The sequence below is a fragment of the Microcaecilia unicolor genome, chromosome 6 (assembly GCF_901765095.1).
Source record: "Microcaecilia unicolor chromosome 6, aMicUni1.1, whole genome shotgun sequence".
Lineage (NCBI taxonomy): Eukaryota > Metazoa > Chordata > Amphibia > Gymnophiona > Siphonopidae > Microcaecilia > Microcaecilia unicolor.
In genome coordinates this window covers 71794398-71817028 of record NC_044036.1, presented here as the reverse complement: position 1 = coordinate 71817028, position 22631 = coordinate 71794398, and the positions used below count along the sequence as shown (strand labels likewise).

The following is a 22631-nucleotide window of genomic DNA, read 5'->3' as shown; positions in this document are numbered from 1 at the left end:
TAGCTGGTAATTTGTGGTGAGGGTGAAAACATAAAATAAAGCATTATAAACTCAGACACAGAGAACACCTATGTGTAGCTGTGGTACTGTATTCCCATAAGCAATTGATTGTACATGTTGCTTGTATATTCTTTGGAGTCTCAGATATAGAAGTAATTTTGTGTAGCAATACTTTGTATTCCCAATGAGATATCACTGATCTGCTAATTGTACAAATACTTGATAAGAAATAAGGTATCTAATAAAGAGCAAACTGCTGCAACCTTGGGTGATTTATTTCTTCCTAGGTATTGGTGGGTGGATCACTATATTGGGAGGGATAAATACACCCTAAAAAATTTCAAAACAAATGTAAAACAGACATATACCCATGAACTAATATCTGGTTTAAAAAAAAAAAAGAGAGAGAGAGAGAGAGAGAGAGAGAGAGAAAAGGTAAAAACACAGCTAAAATGCTGCATGAGAGAAAAAAAAGAAGAAAATGGTGGCATGGCCGTTGGTTAAAAACATATGCTTACCAGATGTTTACAGAGCTTTCTATATAAAAGTCACCGGATTGTCTTATGACTACTGTGCTAGAGGTCCAATAATAAATACTGTGAGTGGTATCTGACTAGTAAGCATAGTCGCCACTAAAGTGAAAGAATTATGCATTAAAAATGATGAAAAAATGGCGGAAACACTGCGGGAAGAAAGGCGCACTATCTACATACCCTAAGAGAAACAAAGGCAAACAAAGGCTAACAAATGGTGCTAAGGTGGAACAACAAATGTTACAAACAAAAACGGAACGGGAAAAGCTAGTGGTGCAACAATGGGTATTCAAAACCAGTGACAACAACTAACCAAAACTGCAGGGCTGAATGGCAACAATAGATGACTATGTATTGTATCGTTGTGTGAAGAGATATAATGCAACAGCTGCAAATAGGCAAAGCGATCTGCCAAAGTAGCACTACATCATTGTTGCAAATCAGGAAAAGTGAGGAAAGTCTCATTCTCTTTTACGAGATATTCCAGAAGAAAGACGCCCTGAGCTTTCTACCGCTAAATACTCCACTTTCCATTCCAAGGAAAAACTCTGCATTACCCACTATAGGAAGCAAAATGCTACTAGCAGCTACTTGATTCCACTGAGGCAGCAGTTCCTCCACAATGCCCACGAGCTCCTATGAATCCAAGAAGGTAAGCGGCCCAGCTCCACGTGAAGGAGATAATTCAGATGCCAAGGAGAGAAATAGGCCCTTTCCAATGACAAATCCGTCAAATTGCCTAAGCTCAGGTGCCAGTCTCTTAAGTGTCTCAGAAGACATGCTTGATTATATCGCTTCAAATCAGGGATGCCCAAGCCCGCCTGTTTCCAAGAGCCAATCATGTAATTCCAACACATTTTGGGTTTCTCCCCCCCCCCCCCCAACAGAACTGCGCAAGAAACCTTTGCAAGGCCTTAAGATCTTTGCGCAGCAAATGAAGGGGCAAGGACTGTAGCATTTATAACCATAGTGGGGGAAAAAACATACAATACAAATTAATGCAACCTATCAAGGACAGGGGCATCATTCTCCAATGATTCAACTGTTCCTGTGTGCTTCAAAGCATCCTATCAACATTTAAACGGTACAGCCGACCAGGATCCACAGTTAAATGCACTTCCAGATAGGTGTCGACATTGATGATACGTTGAAACGTTCTGCTCAGTGTGCTGCTGCGGCTAGGAAAGCAAATAGAATGGTAGGATAGAATGGTAGGTATTATTAGGAAAGGAATAGTAACATACATAGTTAAAATGAGGATGTTATAATGCCTTTGTATCGCTCCATGATGCGACCGCACCTTGAATATTGTGTTCAATTCTGGTCGCTGCATCTCAAAAAAGATATAGTGGAATTAGAAAAAGTGCAGAGAAGGGCCATGAAAACGATAAGGGGATGGGACGACTTCCCTATGAGGAAAGGCTAAAGCGGCTAGGGCTCTTCAGCTTGGAGAAAAGGCGGCTGAGAGGAGATATGATAGAGGTCTATAAAATAATGAGTGGAGTTGAACGGGTAGATGTGAAGCGTCTGTTTACGCTTTCCAAAAATACTAGGACTAGGGGGCATGCGATGAAGCTACAATGTAGTAAATTTAAAACGAATCGGAGAAAATGTTTCTTCACTCAATGTGTAATTAAACTCTGGAATTCGTTGCCAGAGAATGTGGTAAAGGCAGTTAGCTTAGCGGAGTTTTAAAAAGGTTTGGACAGCTTCCTAAATTAAATGTCCATAGACCATTATTAAATAAACTTGGGGAAAATCCACTATTTCTGGGAAAAGCAGTATAAAATGTTTTGTACTTTTTTGGGATATTGCCAGATATTTATGTCCTGGATTGGCCACTGTTGGAAACAGGATGCTGGGCTTGATGGACCTTTGGTCTGTCCCAGTATGGCAATACTTATGTACTTATGAAAAGAGTCCTCCGCCCAGTGCAACAAAAAGAAGGTCCCCAGCCTCTGCACAGGAAAGCTGAACTCGAGATTGAGACAGAACCCTGAGAAATCATCGTGCTCTTTAAAACTTTCCAGCAGAGCAGGAAGGGAAGAATGAGGCTGAGAAGGGAACACCAATAAATCTTCAGCAAAGACCACCAATTTAAAGACCCTGGCACCAACTGTCGCTTCCCACGTCTCTGGGTTACAAAGGATCTCTCGAATCAGAGGATCAAGAGTTAGTACAAATAAAAGTGGCGACAACGGGCATCCCTGTTGTGTAACCCTACCAATATCAAATGGATCAGACAAGATGCCATTAGCACAAACCCGGGCTCATGGAGCTGCATATAATGCTTTGACAGCACTAGAAAAGAAACCATCCAAGCCACAGGCTTTCAAGGACCCAAATAGAAACCCCCACTCTACTCTGTCAAAAGCTTTTTCAGCATCAAAGCTGATGAGCAGAGCGGGGGTCCCCCAAGACTGCACCGACTCCAGGGCAGCCATTATCTGCCATGTTTTTAGAAATCATGTACCAACACATAAAACCTGCCTGTGGTTCTGCCAACACAGTGGGCAAGACCCAGGCCTACCTATTAGCCAGGATCTTGGCCAAAACGTGGCCTCGTAGGGCAATAAAGATATTGGTCTATAAGACTCCAGTCTATCCAACGCCCTTCCAGGCTTCAAGAATAGCACAATCTAAGCCAAATTAAGACATGGAGGCAGAGATCCCTGAAGAACAGTGTTCTTAAAAATGGATGTCAAGATGGGGCTAATCTCCTCCCTCAAGAGTTTATAAAATTCACTGCACCACCCATATGGCCTCAGCGCTTTCCCCAACAGGCTCTTCTGTATAGTCCACTCTACCTTCTCTACCTGAATTGGCATATTAAGCATTGCTGCATCAGAATCCGGCAGCCATGGCAGATCCAGACTGGACAAATACATTTCGCTATCCAGAAGGGAGTCCCCCATGGTGGAATACAGGTTGCCAGAAAAATCTTTCAAAATAGCATTAAAGCGAATGCTACATACCTGTAGAAGGTATTCTCCGAGGACAGCAGGCTGATTGTTCTCACTGATGGGTGACGTCCACGGCAGCCCCTCCAATCGGAAACTTCACTAGCAAAGTCCTTTGCTAGCCCTCGCGCGCCCGCGCGCACCGCGCATGCGCGGCCGTCTTCCCGCCCGAAACCGGCTCGAGCCGGCCAGTCCAGTATGTAGCAAGACAATACACTTCAAGGGAAGACACAACTCCAAAGGGGAGGCGGGCGGGTTTGTGAGAACAATCAGCCTGCTGTCCTCGGAGAATACCTTCTACAGGTATGTAGCATTCGCTTTCTCCGAGGACAAGCAGGCTGCTTGTTCTCACTGATGGGGTATCCCTAGCCCCCAGGCTCACTCAAAACAACAACATTGGTCAATTGGGCCTCGCAACGGCGAGGACATAACTGAGATTGACCTAAAAAATTTACCAACTAACTGAGAGTGTAGCCTGGAACAGAACAAACAGGGCCCTCGGGGGGTGGAGTTGGATCCTAAAGCCCAAACAGGTTCTGAAGAACTGACTGCCCGAACCGACTGTCACGTCGGGTATCCTGCTGCAGGCAGTAATGAGATGTGAATGTGTGGACAGATGACCACGTCGCAGCTTTGCAAATTTCCTCCATGGTGGCTGACTTCAAGTGGGCTACCGACGCTGCCATGGCTCTAACATTATGAGCCGTGACATGACCCTCAAGAGCCAGCCCAGCCTGGGCGTAAGTGAAGGAAATGCAATCTGCTAGCCAATTGGATATGGTGCGTTTCCCTACAGCCACTCCCCTCTTGTTGGGATCAAAAGAAACAAACAATTGGGCGGACTGTCTGTGGGGCTGTGTCCGCTCCAGATAGAAGGCCAATGCTCTCTTGCAGTCCAATGTGTGCAGCTGACGTTCAGCAGGGCAGGAATGAGGACGGGGAAAGAATGTTGGCAAGACAATTGACTGGTTCAGATGGAACTCCGACACAACCTTTGGCAGAAACTTAGGGTGAGTGCGGAGGACTACTCTGTTGTGATGAAATTTGGTGTAAGGGGCCTGGGCTACCAGGGCCTGAAGCTCACTGACTCTACGAGCCGAGGTAACTGCCACCAAGAAAATGACCTTCCAGGTCAAGTACTTCGGATGGCAGGAATTCAGTGGCTCGAAAGGAGGTTTCATCAGCTGGGTGAGAACGACATTGAGATCCCATGACACTGTAGGAGGCTTGACAGGGGGCTTTGACAAAAGCAAACCTCTCATGAAGCGAACAACTAAAGGCTGTCCTGAGATCGGCTTACCTTCCACTTGGTAATGGTATGCACTGATTGCACTAAGGTGAACCCTTACGGAGTTGGTCTTCAGACCAGACTCAGACAAGTGGAGAAGGTATTCAAGCAGGGTCTGTGTAGGACAAGAGCGAGGATCTAGGGCCTTGCTGTCACACCAGACGGCAAACCTCCTCCAATGAAAGAAGTAACTTCTCTTAGTGGAGTCTTTCCTGGAAGCAAGCAAGATGCGGGAGACACCCTCTGGCAGACCCAAAGAGGCAAAGTCTACGCCCTCAACATCCAGGCCGTGAGAGCCAGGGACTGGAGGTTGGGATGCAGAAGAGCCCCTTCGTCCTGCGTGATGAGGGTCGGAAAACACTCCAATCTCCACGGTTCTTCGGAGGATAACTCCAGAAGAAGAGGGAACCAGATCTGACGCGGCCAAAAGGGAGCAATCAGAATCATGGTGCCTCGGTCTTGCTTGAGTTTCAACAAAGTCTTCCCCACCAGAGGAATGGGAGGATAAGCATACAGCAGACCTTCCCCCCAATCCAGGAGGAAGGCATCCGACGCCAGTCTGCCGTGGGCCTGAAGCCTGGAACAGAACTGAGGGACCTTGTGGTTCACCTGAGATGCGAAGAGATCCACCAGGGGGGTGCCCCACACCTGGAAGATCTGTCGCACCACACGGGAATTGAGCGACCACTCGTGAGGTTGCATAATCCTGCTCAACCTGTCGGCCAGACTGTTGTTTACGCCTGCCAGATATGTGGCTTGGAGCACCATGCCTTGACGGCGAGCCCAAAGCCACATGCTGACGGCTTCCTGACACAGGGGGCGAGATCCGGTGCCCCCCTGCTTGTTGACATAGTACATGGCAACCTGATTGTCTGTCTGAATTTGGATAATTTGGTGGGACAGCCGATCTCTGAAAGCCTTCAGAGCGTTCCAGATCGCTCGCAACTCCAGAAGATTGATCTGTAGATCGCTTTCTTGGAGGGACCACCTTCCTTGGGTGTGAAGCCCATCGACATGAGCTCCCCATCCCAGGAGAGACGCATCCGTGGTCAGCACTTTTTGAGGCTGAGGAATTTGGAAGGGACGTCCCAGAGTCAAATTGGAGCAAATCGTCCACCAATACAGGGATTCGAGAAATCTCGTGGACAGGTGGATCACGTCTTCTAGACCCCCGGCGGCCTGATACCACTGGGAGGCTAGGGTCCATTGAGCAGATCTCATGTGAAGGCGGGCCATGGGAGTCACATGAACTGTGGAAGCCATGTGGCCCAGCAATCTCAACATCTGCCGAGCTGTGATCTGCTGGGACGCTCGCACCCGCGAGACGAGGGACAACAAGTTGTTGGCCCTCGCCTCTGGGAGATAGGCGCGAGCCGTCCGAGAATCCAGCAGGGCTCCGATGAATTCGAGTTTCTGCACTGGGAGAAGATGGGACTTTGGGTAATTTATCACAAACCCCAGTAGCTCCAGGAGGCGAATAGTCATCTGCATGGACTGCAGGGCTCCTGCCTCGGATGTGTTCTTCACCAGCCAATCGTCGAGATATGGGAACACGTGCACCCCCAGCCTGCGAAGCGCCGCTGCTACCACAGCTAGGCACTTTGTGAACACCCTGGGCGCAGAGGCGAGCCCAAAGGGTAGCACACAGTACTGGAAGTGGCGTGCGCCCAGCTGAAATCGCAGATACTGTCTGTGAGCTGGCAGTATCGGGATGTGTGTGTAGGCATCCTTCAAGTCCAGAGAGCATAGCCAATCGTTTTGCTGAATCATGGGGAGAAGGGTGCCCAGGGAAAGCATCCTGAACTTTTCTTTTACGAGATATTTGTTCAGGGCCCTTAGGTCTAGGATGGGACGCATCCCCCCTGTTTTCTTTTCCACAAGGAAGTACCTGGAATAGAACCCCAGCCCTTCTTGCCCGGATGGCACGGGCTCGACCGCATTGGCGCTGAGAAGGGCGGAGAGTTCCTCTGCAAGTACCTGCTTGTGCTGGAAGCTGTAGGACTGAGCTCCCGGTGGACAATTTGGAGGTTGAGAGGCCAAATTGAGGGTGTATCCTTGCCGGACTATTTGGAGAACCCACTGATCGGAGGTTATAAGAGGCCACCTTTGGTGAAAAGCTTTCAACCTCCCTCCGACAGGCAGGTCGCCCGGCACTGACACTTGGATGTCGGCTATGCTCTGCTGGAGCCAGTCAAAAGCTCGCCCCTTGCTTTTGCTGGGGAGCCGCGGGGCCTTGCTGATTCGCACGCTGCTGACGAGAGCGAGCGCGCTGGGGCTTAGCCTGGGCCGCAGGCTGTCGGGAAGGAGGATTGTACCTACGCTTGCCAGAAGTATAGGGAACAGTCTTCCTTCCCCCGAAAAATCGTCTACCTGTAGAGGTAGAAGCTGAAGGCTGCCGGCGGGCGAACTTGTCGAATGCGGTGTCCCGCTGGTGGAGAGACTCTACCACCTGCTCGACTTTTTCGCCAAAAATGTTATCCGCCCGGCAAGGCAAGTCCGTAATCCGCTGCTGGACTCTATTCTCCAGGTCGGCGGCACGCAGCCATGAGAGCCTGCGCATCACCACACCTTGAGCAGCGGCCCTGGACGCAACATCAAAAGTGTCATAAACTCCTCTGGCCAGGAATTTTCTGCACGCCTTCAGCTGCCTGACCACCTCCTGAAAAGGCTTGGCTTGCTCAGGGGGAAGAGCATCAACCAAGCCCGCCAACTGCCGCACATTATTCCGCATGTGTATGCTCGTGTAGAGCTGGTAAGACTGGATCTTGGACACGAGCATAGAGGAATGGTAGGCCTTCCTCCCAAAGGAGTCTAAGGTTCTAGCGTCCTTGCCCGGGGGCGCCGAAGCATGTTCCCTAGAACTCTTAGCCTTCTTTAGGGCCAAATCCACAACTCCAGAGTCATGAGGCAACTGAGTGCGCATCAGCTCTGGGTCCCCATGGATCCGGTACTGGGACTCGATCTTCTTGGGAATGTGGGGATTAGTTAATGGTTTGGTCCAGTTCGCAAGCAATGTCTTCTTCAGGACATGGTGCAAGGGAACAGTGGACGCTTCCTTAGGTGGAGAAGGATAGTCCAGGAGCTCAAACATTTCAGCCCTGGGCTCGTCCTCCACAACCACCGGGAAGGGGATGGCCGTAGACATCTCCCGGACAAAGGAGGCAAAAGACAGACTCTCGGGAGGAGAAAGCTGTCTCTCAGGAGAGGGAGTGGGATCAGACGGAAGACCCCCAGACTCCTCGTCAGAGAAATATCTGGGATCTTCCTCTTCCTCCCACGAGGCCTCACCCTCGGTGTCAGACACAAGTTCACGGACCTGTGTCTGCAACCTCGCCCTGCTCGACTCCGTGGAACCCTGTCCACGATGGGGGCGTCGAGAGGTAGACTCCCTCGCCCGCATCGGCGAAGCTCCCTCCGCCGACGTAGTCGGGGAGCCTTCCTGGGAGGTGGCCGCGGTCGGTACCGCACGCGGTACCGACGTCGGGGACCTCAACCTGGGCGATGGGCCAGCCGGCGCCACGCTCGACGGTACCGGTGGCGCAAGCACCGCCGGTACCGGAGGGGTAGGGCGCAACAGCTCTCCCAGAATCTCTGGGAGAACGGCCCGGAGGCTCTCGTTTAGAGCGGCTGTAGAGAAAGGCTGAGAGGTCGATGCAGGCGTCGACGTCAGTACCTGTTCCGGGCGTGGAGGCTGTTCCGGGCTGTCCAGAGCGGAGCGCATCGACACCTCCTGAACAGAGGGTGAGCGGTCCTCTCGGTGCCGATGCCTGCTGGGTGCCGAATCCCTCGGCGACCCAGAGCTCTCGGTGCCGACACGGGGAGGAGACCGGTGTCGATGCTTCTTCGATTTCTTCCGAAGCATGTCACCGGAGCTCCCCGGCACCGACGAGGAGGACGTCGAATCCACCCGTCGCTTCCTCGGGGCCGAGACTGAAGAAGGTCGATCTCGGGGGGGCTGTACCGCAGGAGCCCTCAGGGTAGGCGGAGACCCACCCGAGGGCTCACCGCCACCAGCAGGGGAATGGACAGCCCTCACCTGCACTCCACCCGATGCACCACCGTCCGACGACATCAGCAGACGAGGTCCTGGTACCACCGACGTCGATGCAGCTATCCGATGTCTCGGCGCCGATGCAGAGGCCCGATGCCTCGATGCACTCGATGCAGGGGCGGCCGAGAAAGATGGTCTGGACGCTGACGACGTCGATGCACTCGAAGATCCCGGTGCCGATGCCGACGAAGAGCCCGAGAACAACACGTTCCACTGGGCTAGTCTCGCTACCTGAGTCCGCCTTTGAAGCAGGGAACACAGACTGCAGTTCTGAGGGCGGTGCTCGGCCCCCAGACACTGAAGACACGACGAGTGTCGATCAGTGAGCGAGATAACCCGGGCGCACTGGGTGCACTTCTTGAAGCCGCTGGAAGGCTTCGATGTCATGGGCGGAAAAATCACGCCGGCGAAATCAAAAGCCGAAATGGCGAAATTCGAAGCACCAAATTTAGAGGGAGAAAAAATCTCGACCGAGGCCGAAAAAAGGCCTACCCCGACGACGAAAGAAAACTTACCGGGGCAAAAAAGCTGGAAGTACGGGGAGGATTTACACGAAACCCGGCGGGGGGTTTGCGGAGCACTTCCCGACAAGGACAAAGCTTTCCCGAAGGAAAAAAACACGTTCAAACAAATTGGACGCGCGAGGTCGACTTTCCGGGGCTCGACACGGCGAAAACACGACCGTACCGAGTGCGGACAAAAGAAGACTGGCCGGCTCGAGCCGGTTTCGGGCGGGAAGACGGCCGCGCATGCGCGGTGCGCGCGGGCGCGCGAGGGCTAGCAAAGGACTTTGCTAGTGAAGTTTCCGATTGGAGGGGCTGCCGTGGACGTCACCCATCAGTGAGAACAAGCAGCCTGCTTGTCCTCGGAGAATAACCCCTATCGCTATGTAATAGCTCCCACCAGGAATTCTTCAAGGTAGCAATCTTGTTAAGGCCCGTATGCAGCTGAACCATTTTAACCACTAAACTACTACTTTTATTAGCAAATCAATATAGCTTGTGCTTATAATACCCAATAGATTTCTGTGCATTCTGATGGAGAAGCTCATTCAATGTCTGTGACCCTCCAACAACTGTTCTTTAAGATGAACAGAGAGATGTCTCCTGTACCTACACAGTAGGTTCACTTGTCGTTCAAGGTGTACCTCCCTATGATACATTTTCTTCTTAAAACTTGTATAAGAAATGATCTCCCTGCAGAGCACCACCTTTGCTGTTTCCTAAAATAAGAGGGAATCAGCTAGATGTTCCCTTTTACTATCAGCATATAGTTTCCATATAGAAAGCAAAAAAGGCAAACATTTTCCATCCCTGTGAAGGGGGAAATCTCCACTGTCTTCTACCACCACCAGAAGAACCCAATGACAAATCCACTGCCATCCATGCACAGCCAGATATCATAAATGGCCCAATTTATGTTCCTACCACCGAGGACAGGAGACTCCTTTAGAAGAGCAGATAATCGATCCGGGACAGAGTAGAATGGGCACAGGACATATGAATGTAATCACTATCCAATGGATGCAAAGTTCGCCATACATTCACCACAAATCCAGTAAGGAACACATCATATTTACTCCCCTTGATGTTCTAGAAAGTACTCTCCCCGTCGGATGGGACCTATCCAGATTAGGATTCACCATATCATTAAAATCACCCCCCATTAAGAGGAGAATGTCCCAAAAGCATTTATATGATGAAAAAGCTGTTGGTAAAAAGATTTGTCAAAAGAATTGAGAGCATAAACATTGCACAACAATATAGGTTGATTTTCCAAAAGCACTGAAACCAAAACAAATCTGCCAAGACGATGGGCTCTCTCTATCCGCAGAGGCCCTGTTTCTGAAGGAAGTTGTAAAGACTCTATTAGCCACTTTTCCAGAAAAATACGCAAATCCCAATTTGCCACAGTCTCAGGCAGCCCCACTAAACGAAGGATGTTCCTCCTCACTCTGTTTTCCAATTCATCCAATTTATCTTCTAGGTTCTGTAGCTTCCCTGCCACCTGAGGTTTATCATGCTCCAATATTTGCATCGTGTCCTCAACCTCCCCAACTTGGTGTGGCACCACCTGAAGATCAGCTGAAAGAGTTGTGAATCTCTGCTCTATGGTATCTAATTTATCAACTATCAATTGCAATTTGTTTCCCCACTGTGTGCGCCAGTGCTGCCTGAATTTCTGCTGTAATCTCAGCCACCCATCTGGAACTAGGCGAGGGCGAGGCAGGCGTGCTCTTATTGGCTATTTTGTTGTCTCCTAAATGGCTCGTCTCTCAGTCCTAGTGATTCATGCAAGATGCCATAAAGGATGGGTTCCTTGGGTAAAAGTGGCAAGATAGTCAATTGGGAAACGCTTCCAAACTCACTGTCTGAGAACTCTTAAGGTTAAATCCATGATAAGTAGCAGTTTAGATTAGGAGGGTTGGGAGCCCTTCTAACTTCTATTTTCACCCCTCCATGCCTCTACTGGCTTACTACCAAACTTTTTTTTTTTATTGTCTGCACTTGGCAGACTCACCGACCATCAGTGTTTAACTTCTTGTTGCTTTTGACCACGGCAGCAGTTTTCTCAAATTTTGAAATAGTCTTACTTTCAGAAGGATGAAACTAGAATGGCTGGAAATCAGGGAATGAGAGCCCTTTCCATTACATCTTTAAAAGATTATGTGGCATTACAAACCTTTGTTTTTCCTGATGGAGGATTTGCGGTTCTTGGTCAGCTTGCTCTGTTTGTAGCCTCTTTATTTCCTGAGCTTTAAAAGCCTTTTCTCGTTCTTCTTTTTCTATTGCAGCTTTTCTAAATTGTTGAAAGCTGTCATTAGATGATTTTATAGTAGATGGAATAGTAGTAATCACTTTACCTAGGCTTGCCCAAGAGGAAGCATTCTTGATCTTTATGTCCTAAAGAAAAGAAAAAAAAATTAAAGTAAATTCATAACTAGGTAATACATTTTTTTTTAACTTATAAGAAATTAAAACTATTCACCTTCTGCAAGTCAACCAGGGCTACATTTTCAAAATGGGTCATGCACCCAAATCAGTCAGCTGAAAAATTTCTGACATCTAGCCAGCTAGATTTAGCTCCACAAACTTAGTGTTCAGGTTTAGATGGCTGAAATTAGCTCACCAGCTGGTTAAGGGCTTCTTGTACATAGTTGTGCTAGTGATTCCCACGGCAAATGAGGAAGCCCACAGGAATTGAATGGGTTTCCTCTCATTTACCACATAGGAATCGTTAGAACAACTTGTAAATTAGGCACTAAGTCCTTTGCCTAATCTTGCCTGAAAAACACTTTTTTGGCAACTATACCTGGCTGCCTATTTTCAGATGATTGTTAACCTGGGAGCATTTTACATTACAAAATATGAAACAAAATACATAAACCCACACATATCAATAAGGAAAGAATCATAAATATATAACAAAATTCAATAATAAAGCTTAATGGGGAGCATGGAAGGGGGAGATTAGGCACCAGAATCAATTGACAGAAATTTTTTGAATAGAAAAGATTTCAACAACTTATAAGAAAACAAATAATCATGTTGGGATCTTACATTTTTCGGCATCAAATTCAACCATATAGTACCTTGGTATGAAAAAGTAGCTGAATATATACATTTATAAACTACTTTCTTAAAGGCAGAAAAATGAAGTCACAGGGAATATCTTGCACCAAAGATTTAATTGCAAGAAGGCAAAGTAACACGGGGCAACATATAGTCAGGGGCAATACCATACAAAATCTGAAATATGAGTGCACAGATTTTGATACAATCCTGGCCCCAATGGGAAGCTAATGCAAATGTATCAGCAAAGGAGTAGCCCTCTCAAATACATGACAAGTCTAGCCACAGTATTTTGGGCAGTCTGCATTTTCCTTAAGATATATTCTTTACACCCTGCATAGATAGAATTACTATAATCAAATTGCGTGAAAACAAGAGACTGGACAAAGTAATCTGAAAAAAATCAGTTGAAAAAGGGGCCCAATATGCTTCAGCTTCCAAAGTAATTCAGGAGGGGACACCGATAAATTACTTAATATTAAGGAACAGCGATGAATACATCAATTGGACACAGTAATATCTGGGTAATTAATCCTCTTATAGAAAAGGGTTTCCCCCACTGTTCTAGCTTTTTGATATACTATTAGAAGGCGATCTTTAAAGCAGGGGTGCAGGGTCACCACTTCTCAATGTTTGAAAAGAAACACTGTACTACGTCAGTATTAGGACAGCGTTCTTAGTCCAGGTTGCCTTTTTGAATTAATATGGAATGTCTAGGGCACTACTGCCACTAATTTAGACAATCATGATGTATCTTGATAACTTAAAAGTGCTTCCTGCTGAGCAAATTTAGCTCTGAGATATGCTTGTTTAATTATAGATCTAGGATAACCATGTTCCTGAAATCTGCTGATTAGTTCTGATTTAGGATAACCATGTTCTTGAAATCTGCTGATTAGTTCTACAGCATGTCTCTCAAATTCCATATCTGTGGAACAAATCCTCCGTATTCTTAAGAACTGGCTTATAGGGAGGCTTTTTTCAATTGATATGGATGAAAACTTCCATAAAGAAGAAAAGTGTTGCATGCAATATCTTTCCTATAAATGGTGTTGCCTATATGATCTCCTTGTCTATATAACCGAACATCTAAAAAATCTAGCACATTTTATCTGATGTCACCACATGTGAATCTAAATTTGTTGTATATGCAATATTATGTTCCTGTGAACCGCTATATATAGGTAGATCTAGCAGACCTATAAAATATTGATTAAATGAACATAAATCAAAGATTAATTGTAAAATTATGACCGCTCTGTTAGTGGCCCATTGGGTAGAAAAAAGCTCACACTACTTCTGATTTAAGGTGGAGGGTTATAGACAAAATTGAATTGGGGTGGAAGGGAGGGGACGCTGATAAGTTAACTCAATATTAAGGAACAGGGATGGATACATCAATTGGACACAATTTACCTGAGAGGCTTGAATTCAGAAATTTTGTGAGTAGAGTGGAGAGGCTGCGGGTGCCAGTTAGGTTATGACATCAGTATTAGGACAGCATGCTTAGTCCTGGTCGCCATTTTGAAAACGGATATATGAGATAATAAACTGAGGTTAGTGAGGAAGATATGTTAAGCGTGAGTTTTTAGTTTTTATAATTCTACTGCATTTGATTGTACTAGCATTAAAGCAAATTTTATTATTTACAGGACCAAGCCCCAATACAGGTTACCAAAACATGGATCATGTTGGTGTGGGTCCTTCAGCTGATTAATATTCTGCTGATAAAGCCAAGCAGCTTTTTATAAAAATGTAAAAACATTTTTAAATGTTTTTGTAAGATATTAAAGAGATGAGATATTATTTGAACTGATGATGATTTCAGTGAACCACTGAGGAGTGTCTCAATGTGTCTCACCATCGGTATCAGACACAAGTTCACGAACCTGCGTCTGAAGCCGTGCCCGACTCGACTCCGTGGAAACACGGCCACGGTAGGAGCATCGAGAGGTGGGCTCCCTCGCCAGCATCGGCGAAGCTCCCTCCACCGACGTCGTCGGGGAGTCTGCCTGGGAGGCGGCCGTAGCCGGTACCGCAAGCGGTACCGGAGACCTCACCTCGGGCAAGGGGCCAGCCGGCGCCTCACTCGACGGTACCAGAGGCGCAAGCACCCCCGGTACCGGAGGGGAAGGGCGCAACAGCTCTTCCAGAATCTCTGGAAGAACGGCCCGGAGACTCTCGTGCAGAGCGGCTGTGGAGAAAGACTGAGAAGCCGATGCAGGCGTCGATGTCAGAGTCTGTTCCGGGCGTGGATGCTGTGCCGGGCTGTCCAAGGGGGAGCGCATCGACACCTCCTGAACAGAGGGTGAGCGGTCCTCCCGGTGCCGATGCCTATTGGGTGCCGACTGCCTCGGCGACCCAGAGTTCTCGGTACCGAGACGGGAAGGAGACCGGTGACAATGCTTCTTAGACTTCTTCAAGCGAAGCATGTCACCGGAGCTTCCCGGTACCGACGAGGAGGACGTAGAATCCAACTGTCGCTTCCTCGGGGCCGAGGCCGAAGAAGGTCGATCTCGGGGGGGGGGGGGGGGGGGGGGGGGCTGTACCGCAGGAGCCCTCAGGGCAGGGGGAGACCCACCCGAAGGCTCACCGCCACCAGCAGGGGAATGGACAAGCCCTCACCTGCACTCCAGACGAAGCACCACCGTCCGACGACATCAGCAGTAGCGGAGGTCCCAGTACCACTGACGTCGACGCAGCCTTTCGATACCTCAGTACCAACGATGCTGAAGGTAGGGGCCTCGATGCAGTTGATGCCGAAGGTAGAGGCCTCGATGCAGTCGATGCCGAAGACTTCGATGCTGTCGACGTCGATGCACTCGATGCCCGTGCTGTTGTCGTTGAAGAGCCCGAGAACAACGCGTTCCACTGGGCCAATCTCGCTACCTGAGTCCTGTTTTTTAAAAGAGCACAAAGACTGCAGGCCTGCGGGCGGTGCCCAGCCCCCAGACACTGAAGACACGAAGCGTGCCTATCAGTGAGCGAGACTACCCGGGCGCACTGGGTGCACTTCTTGAAGCCACTGGAAGACTTTGATGACATGCGCGGAAAAATCACACCGGCGAAATCAAAATTCGCGATGATGATGAAGGGCACCAAAAAGAAGGGAGAAAAACCCGAATCAAGGCCAAATAGGCCGGTCCCAAAAGCGAAAGGAAACTTAGACGGGGAAAAAGCTGGAAACCCGGGAAAAGGGTAAAGACCGATCGGTCTCTCTCTTTTTTTTTTTTAGCGAAAATCGCGAAGACGCGCGAGGTCAACTTGAGGGGCATGAAACGGCGGTAAAACACGACCGTCCCGAGCGCAGACAAAAGAAGACTGACGAACACGAGCTGGTTCGGGCGGGAAGACGGCCGCGAATGCGCAGTGCGCATCGGCACGCAAGGACTAGCAAAGGCCTTTGCTAGTGAAGTTTCCGATTGGAGGGGGCTGCCGTGGACGTCACCCATCAGTGAGAACAAGCAGCCTGCTTGTCCTCGGAGAATAGATAATACATCAATGAAGACCATAATATCTTTGTATTGCTCCATGGTGAGACCGCACCTTAAGTACTGTGTGCAATTCTGGTCGCCACATCTCAAAAAGGATATGGTGAAACTGGAAAAAGTACAGAGAAGGGCAACTAAAATGATTAAGGGAACGGATGGATTCTTATATGAGGAAAAGCTAAAAAGATTAGGGCTTTTCACCTTTGGGAGATGGCTGAGGGAAGATATGATAGAGGTCTATAAAATCCCTGGAGTAGAATGGGTAAACATTTTGAAATAGCAAACCATTGATTCAAGTACAAAGACTAGGGAACACTCTATGAAGTTACACAGTGGCACATTTAAAACAAAAAGGCATAAATATTTTTTCACTCAATCTACAGTTAAGTTCTGAAACTCATTGCCGGAGCAAATGCTAAAAGCAGTTAATGTAAGTAGGTTTAAAAATGTTTGGACAAATTATTGAAGGAAAAGTCCATAAACAGTTATTAAGAGGAAATCACTGCTTATCCTTGGGATTAAGTAGTATGGAATCTTGTTACTTTTAGAGACCCTGCTAGGTACTTGTAACATGGACTGGACCAGGGGCGTAGCTACGGGTGGGCGTGGCTGGGCCCAGGCCCACCCAATTTCAGCTCAGGCCCGCCCAGCCCCAGCTCCCATTGCCGGCCACTGCTGCTTTTCCTGTTGAGCAGCAGGGCCGGCGCTACAAAAAGAAGAAGCGCTAACGCTAAGGACGAAAAATGTTTTTAAAAAAAAAGCGCGGCACTGGCAGGCACTGTCTAGGCAGCCTTGAGGCATTGGCTGCTGGCTTGCAGGCTCCTCCCGTCTCCTACATCACTGCCCCTGGAGCGACGCAGGGGCAGTAACGTAAGAGAAGGGAGGAGCCTGCAGAGCTAGCAGCCAATGCCTCAAGGCTGCCTAGACAGTGCCTGCCGGTGCCGCGCTTTTTTTTTAAAAACATTTTTCGTCCTTAGCGTTAGCACTTCTTCTTTTTGTAGCGCCGGCCCTGCTGCTTAACAGGAAAAGCAGCAGTGGCCGGCAATGGGAGCTGGGGCTAGTGCTGGCATGCAGGGCGGGCCTCGAGGAAAAGAGAAAAGAGGGAAAACAGATGGAAGGATGGCAGAGAAAGAGGGAAAACATGGAAGGATGGGGAGAAAAAGAGGGAAAACAGATGGAAGGATGGCAGAGAATGAGGGAAAACATGGAAGGATGGGGAGAAAGAGGGAAAACATGGAAGGATGGGGAAAACAGATGGAAGGATGGGGAGAAAAGAGGGAAAACAGATGGAAGGATGGGGAGAAAAGAGGGAAAACAGATGAAAGGATGGGGAGAAAAGAGGAAAAACAGATGGAAGGATGGCAGAGAAAGAGGGAAAACGGAAGGATGGGGAGAGAAAGAGGGAAAACGGATGGATGGGGAGAGAGACTCTGGATGGAAGGATGGGGAGAGAAAGAGGGGAGATGGATGAAAGGATGCAGAGAGAAAGGAGAGAGACTGGAAGGATGTGGAGAGAGAAGGGACACTGAACAGAAAAGGGTAGAGAGATACAGAGACACTGGTTAGAAAGAGGGAGAGAGAGACATTAGATGGAAGGATCAGGAGAGAGGGTAGATGGATGGAAGGATGGGGAGAGAAAGAGGGAAGACGCTGGATGAAAGGGTAGGGAGAAAGAGGTGACACTGGACGGAAGGATGCAGAAAGAAAGAGGGGAGACTACTGGAAGGATGGGGAGAGAGAGGGGAGACTGGATAGATGGGGAGAGAAAGAGGAGAGCTGCTGGATGGAAAAGGGGAGTAGTGAAAGACTGGAGAATAAGAGGAAGGGGCATGGGGAGAACAAGGGTGAGAAAAAGATGAAAAGCCATAAGTAGATGAAGGAAATTAAAGAATGGATAGTAAGAATGAATTAAATCAGGACAGAGAGAGAGAGAGGCAGAAAAATATTGAAGAAAGCAAAGAAAAAGGAGAGAAAAATGACAAATGGCCAGGAAAACCTGGCAGAAGAGTTAAGCGAAATAAAGGAAAGCAGAATCTAGAGACTGGGAGCGACACAATGAGAAAAAGTAAATGGCCATACAAGAAAGGTAAAGAAAATAATTTTATTTTTAATTTAGGATAAAGTAATATGGTACCTGTGCTCAGAGACCAATACTTCCTTCCTTAGGTCAGGCGAGGATACCATAACAGCATTATACTGACCTGAGGCAGGAGGTTTTGGCCTCTGAAAGCTCACTGAAAAGGGTGTTAGGCTATTAAATAAATTTTCTGAAATCTGATGCACTGAAAAGCAGCACTTTACCCTGTGTGACAAATGCATCTGATTAGCGTGACTAAATTTTGCTGGGGGAGGGGGGTAGAGAGAAAATTTTGTGCCCACCCACTTTGGGTTCAGGCCCATCCAAAATTGGCAGTCTGGCTACGCCACTGGACTGGACACTGCTGGAAACAAGATACTGGACTAGATAGACCCTTGGTCTGACTCAGTATGGCAACTCTTATGTTCTTATGTAAAAAATAAACACCACTTGAAAGGATCAGTGGAAAGTCAGCAGCTGAAAAAAAATTGCAGAGGTTATAGGCAAAAAAATCAGACATCAACAAAATCATCTATGAAAAGAAGGATAAAGTGTTGAGGAGGAGGACTGTACAGAAAAAAAGTAATACCTATGAATCCTACTACTACTACTAATCATTTCTATAGTGATACTAGATTTACACAGCGTTGTAACTTGAACATGTAAGAGTACATACATAAGTACATAAATAATGCCATACTGGGAAAAGACCAAGGGTCCATCGAGCCCAGCATCCTGTCCACGACAGCGGCCAATCCAGGCCAAGGGCACCTGGCAAGCTTCCCAAACGTACAAACATTCTATACATGTTATTCCTGGAATTTTGGATTTTTCCAAGTCCGTTTAGTAGCGGTTTATGGACTTGTCCTTTAGGAAACCGTCCAACCCCTTTTTAAACTCTGCTAAGCTAACCCTGCTTGACAGAGCTTACAATCTAATCAAGGGATAAGAGAATTACTTAAAGTGGGAATGATACAACAGACATGGGTACTGAACAAGTGAACTGGGGTTAGGCATTATAAACATCTTCAAAAAGGTGGGCTTTTAGCCTAGATTTGAAGATGGCCAGAGGTGGAGAAAATATGGGCAGCTAGTACAACTTCCCTATTCATAAGTTTTTAAAAGTTAATCAGAAAATACTGGGCTGTTTAAATTGTTAAACAACCAGATACTATCCATATAACTGTGAGCTAGGTTCGGGATGGGATGGAGGCAGTCCTGGAAATTATTAATTTAGTAGTAATACTCAGCCATTAAACAGGTAAGTTATTGTTTCATTAACTAAATGGATTGTGTTGGCATAATCACTGCAGTACATTCTTATTCAGTGTCATTACCTATACAGGGAGCAGTGCTGAACATACATATTAAGGAAATGACAGCACAGGCTGAAAATGAGTACCATATTGTCTGGGATGACATCTGAAGAAAATGTTAAGAAATAGCTGTGAAAGATAAAAATGAACAAGGCTTTAAACTTAAAAAAAATTGCACACAAGATTATGATGATCTTTGCTCATAACACATACAATCATTAATTTTCAGTGATTCTTTGGGAACAGGTTACATAAGCTGATTAATAAATGTAGTTCCATTTGGAAGACGGGGAGGGGAAGAACTGACCCAGGTTAACAATCAGCCTAACAAGATACATTTTGAAGTGACTAGTAAACGAGAAAACAATGAATTATCTCAGAGAAATAATAGCAGGAACACAGTGTGATGAATTCAGGAAAAAATGGTTCTGAACTGTCTGATCATTTTAACTTGAAAAGATTTGTATTTATCATACAAAGATATTTTCAAAAAAATGCAGAATCAAAGGATATTGATTTAGTGGTCTGGCCTAAAAAGTGCTCCACCACAGAGGCATCGCAATGGTCTGCTCTTTGGCATGTGATAACAGGAGAGGAGTCCTCTTACAGAGTTTTAATTACATTTTATTACTTTCTAAGAAACAAACACTAAATAAATCACACAATATACCACAGACTGGATGGACCGTGCAGGTCTCTTTCTGCCGTCATCTACTATGTTAATAGTCTAATATCCTTACTGCCTTAGCAAGTTTTAAATCATTAAACAACTCAATAATACTAAGATGCAGACAGCAATCCAGCAATGAGAGGGGTGCTAGCCAGTCTTTTGCACTGTCACATGTATGATTATCTCCTAGTTGGTAAGAGGTTATATGTTTGTACCCGATGCAAAGAACTCCTACCGTGTTTCCCCGAAAATAGGGCATCCCCATAAAATAAGACCTACCGAGGTTTTTGGTGCCCTTAGAAAATATAAGGCCTCCCCCGAAAGTAAGGCCTAGCAAAGTTTTGTTTTTCCCGGTAAGTAGGGTCCCCCCCCCCTGAGATCGCCGGGCCCCCCTCCGTCGTTCTGAAACTAACCCCCCACCCGAGGTCGTCCCCCCCCCCACCCGAGATGGCGCCCCCACCCGAAGTCGCCGGACCCCAACCCCCTCTGTCGCTCCGAAACTAACCTGCACTTAAGCCTCCTTTCACTTTCCTTCCAATTCGCAGCAAGCAGCAGCAGTAGGAGGGCAGGCCACTCCTTCCTTCCGTGTCCCGCCCTCGCCTGACGTAACGTAACGTCAGGCGAGGGTGGGGCTCGGAAGGAAGGAGAGGCCTGCCCTGCCCTGCTGCTCCTGCGAACTGGAAGGAAAGTGAAAGGAGGCTTAAGTTCAGGTTAGTTTCTGAGCGACGGAGGGGGTTGGGGTCCGGCGACTTCGGGTGGGAGCGCCATCTCGGGTGGGGGGGGGGGCGACCTCGGGTGGGGGGTTACCGGTAGTTGCAGGAGCGACGGAGGGAAGGTGGGCGGGCCAACCGTGTTTCCTCTAAATATTAAGACATCCCCTGAAAATAAGACCTAGCGCCTTTTTGGGCGCAAAAATTAATATAAGGCAGTGTCTTATATTCGGGGAAACACGGTAGCTCTCAGAGAACGAGCCCGTTCTCTTGAGGCTATAGTAGCAGACTTGGAGGACTGAGGGAGACATAGAGGTACACAGAGGAGACCCACAGGGATACTGTAGAGAAGTCCTACCTCCAGTCTGACAGCCCCTGTGCTGCCTTGGAGGAGGGAGGTCTCTTAAAAGGAGAGCATCACCCTGGTGAAGTAGGAAGTACTCCTGTAGCCAGGACCTCCCACCAGGGGATGCACTATACGTTCGCTTTGGAGCTTGTCTCATTAATTGGCTCTTCTTGAACATGTAGTTTTGTAAATTCAGGTACATATATGCGTTTGTAGCAAAATCAGCTACTTACATGTTCAAAGCTCCAAGAAATGCTACTATATTTTTTGCATGCGTTTTTTTTGTCAAATGCCTGTTCCTGCTGTATTTGCAGCCAGATAAGTGCATTTTCCTATGATTTTATAGTTGATTTACAAAAGGCTAGGCATATACTTGGTTGAGTAAAAATAGAAGCTACACACAGGGGCGATTGTACTAAGGCATGAGAGGGCTAATGCGTGGGTAGCCCAAAACACACACCCACACTACCACAGGCCACTTTTTACCACGGCTTAGTAAAAGGGCCCCACAATGACAGTACCGTGATTCTACAACAATATAAAACGTCAGGAAAATGCTAATAAAAAGAGTTTTGGTCTCACTGCCATGAAAAAGCTCAGAGCTGGAGAAAGTACAGACAAGGGCAACCAGTTAAGATTGGAACTAGAACATTTAACATAGAAGAAGAAAAATAGACTGCTAGCCAGAATACTTAATCTTGGAGCAAAGTTACAAAGAGAAGAAGAAAATCAAGTTTGATTACAAAAATAACTTTTCTACTATTAGGCAAAATAATATGAAAAGCTAAATAAATCTCTGAATGTAGCAGAAATGAAACTTGCTTTCGCTTGTTCTTAAAAAATAAGAAAAAAAATAAGAGCACTCTACTTTATTTGATGTAGCTTGCAGTTTAGGACTGCATGTGTTTTTCTTTTCCGTGCCTTCTGCTTTTGCTGTAGATTCAGACTGGTCTCTGTTATTCATAGGTTGTTCAGTATGACTTGACTGACTTTTTCCTAGTTCTGTAACATACAAAAACAAAAGAATACACCTTTTGTTATTACAAATTTCTATTAAAAAATGCAACAAAAAAAATCTCACAACCAAACTCAAATTTCAATTTCTTTGGTGGATGTACCCAATTTAGACTACTGTGCATCTGCACATATTTCTCATTTAAGTTGTGGCATCTCTACAGATCTCAGGAATATGAACAATCTGACTAGAACTTGTTGCTTCATTTTAGATCGCTCTGAGACTCATTTTCAAAGCACAGACTTACACAGTTCTGTAGGTTACTATGGAACTTTGTAAGTCTAAATGCTTTGAAAATATGCCTCTCTGTGTGACAGTGTACTACAACAACACTGTCAGATTAGACTTTCAAGTTTTATTTCAATTTGATATACCACCCTTTAGCAGGCTTTCAGAGTTTTGTACAAATACACATCTGCAAATCAATTTAAAATATAGAAAAGGAAATCCATATTAATTACAAATTAAAGATGAAAAGAAATAGTCTGTTTCACACTCCTGCATCTGCCCCAAAGACAGTGCCGCCAGACTTGAAGACAGCTGATCTCATTCAAACGTGTCTATAAAGAGAACAGTTTTTAAGTCTATTTTGAATCTGGTCA

At 46.8% G+C, this 22631-nt stretch overlaps 1 protein-coding gene across 1 annotated transcript in view; it reads right to left on the bottom strand.

Moving 5' to 3' along the window:
- BRDT (bromodomain testis associated) overlaps positions 1–22631 on the bottom strand; it is a 296166-nt gene that overhangs the window by 11699 nt on the left and 261836 nt on the right. Inside the window, 2 exon segments of the mRNA XM_030206522.1 lie at positions 11515–11735; positions 21883–22016. Coding sequence (XP_030062382.1) covers positions 11515–11735; positions 21883–22016 — 355 coding nt within the window.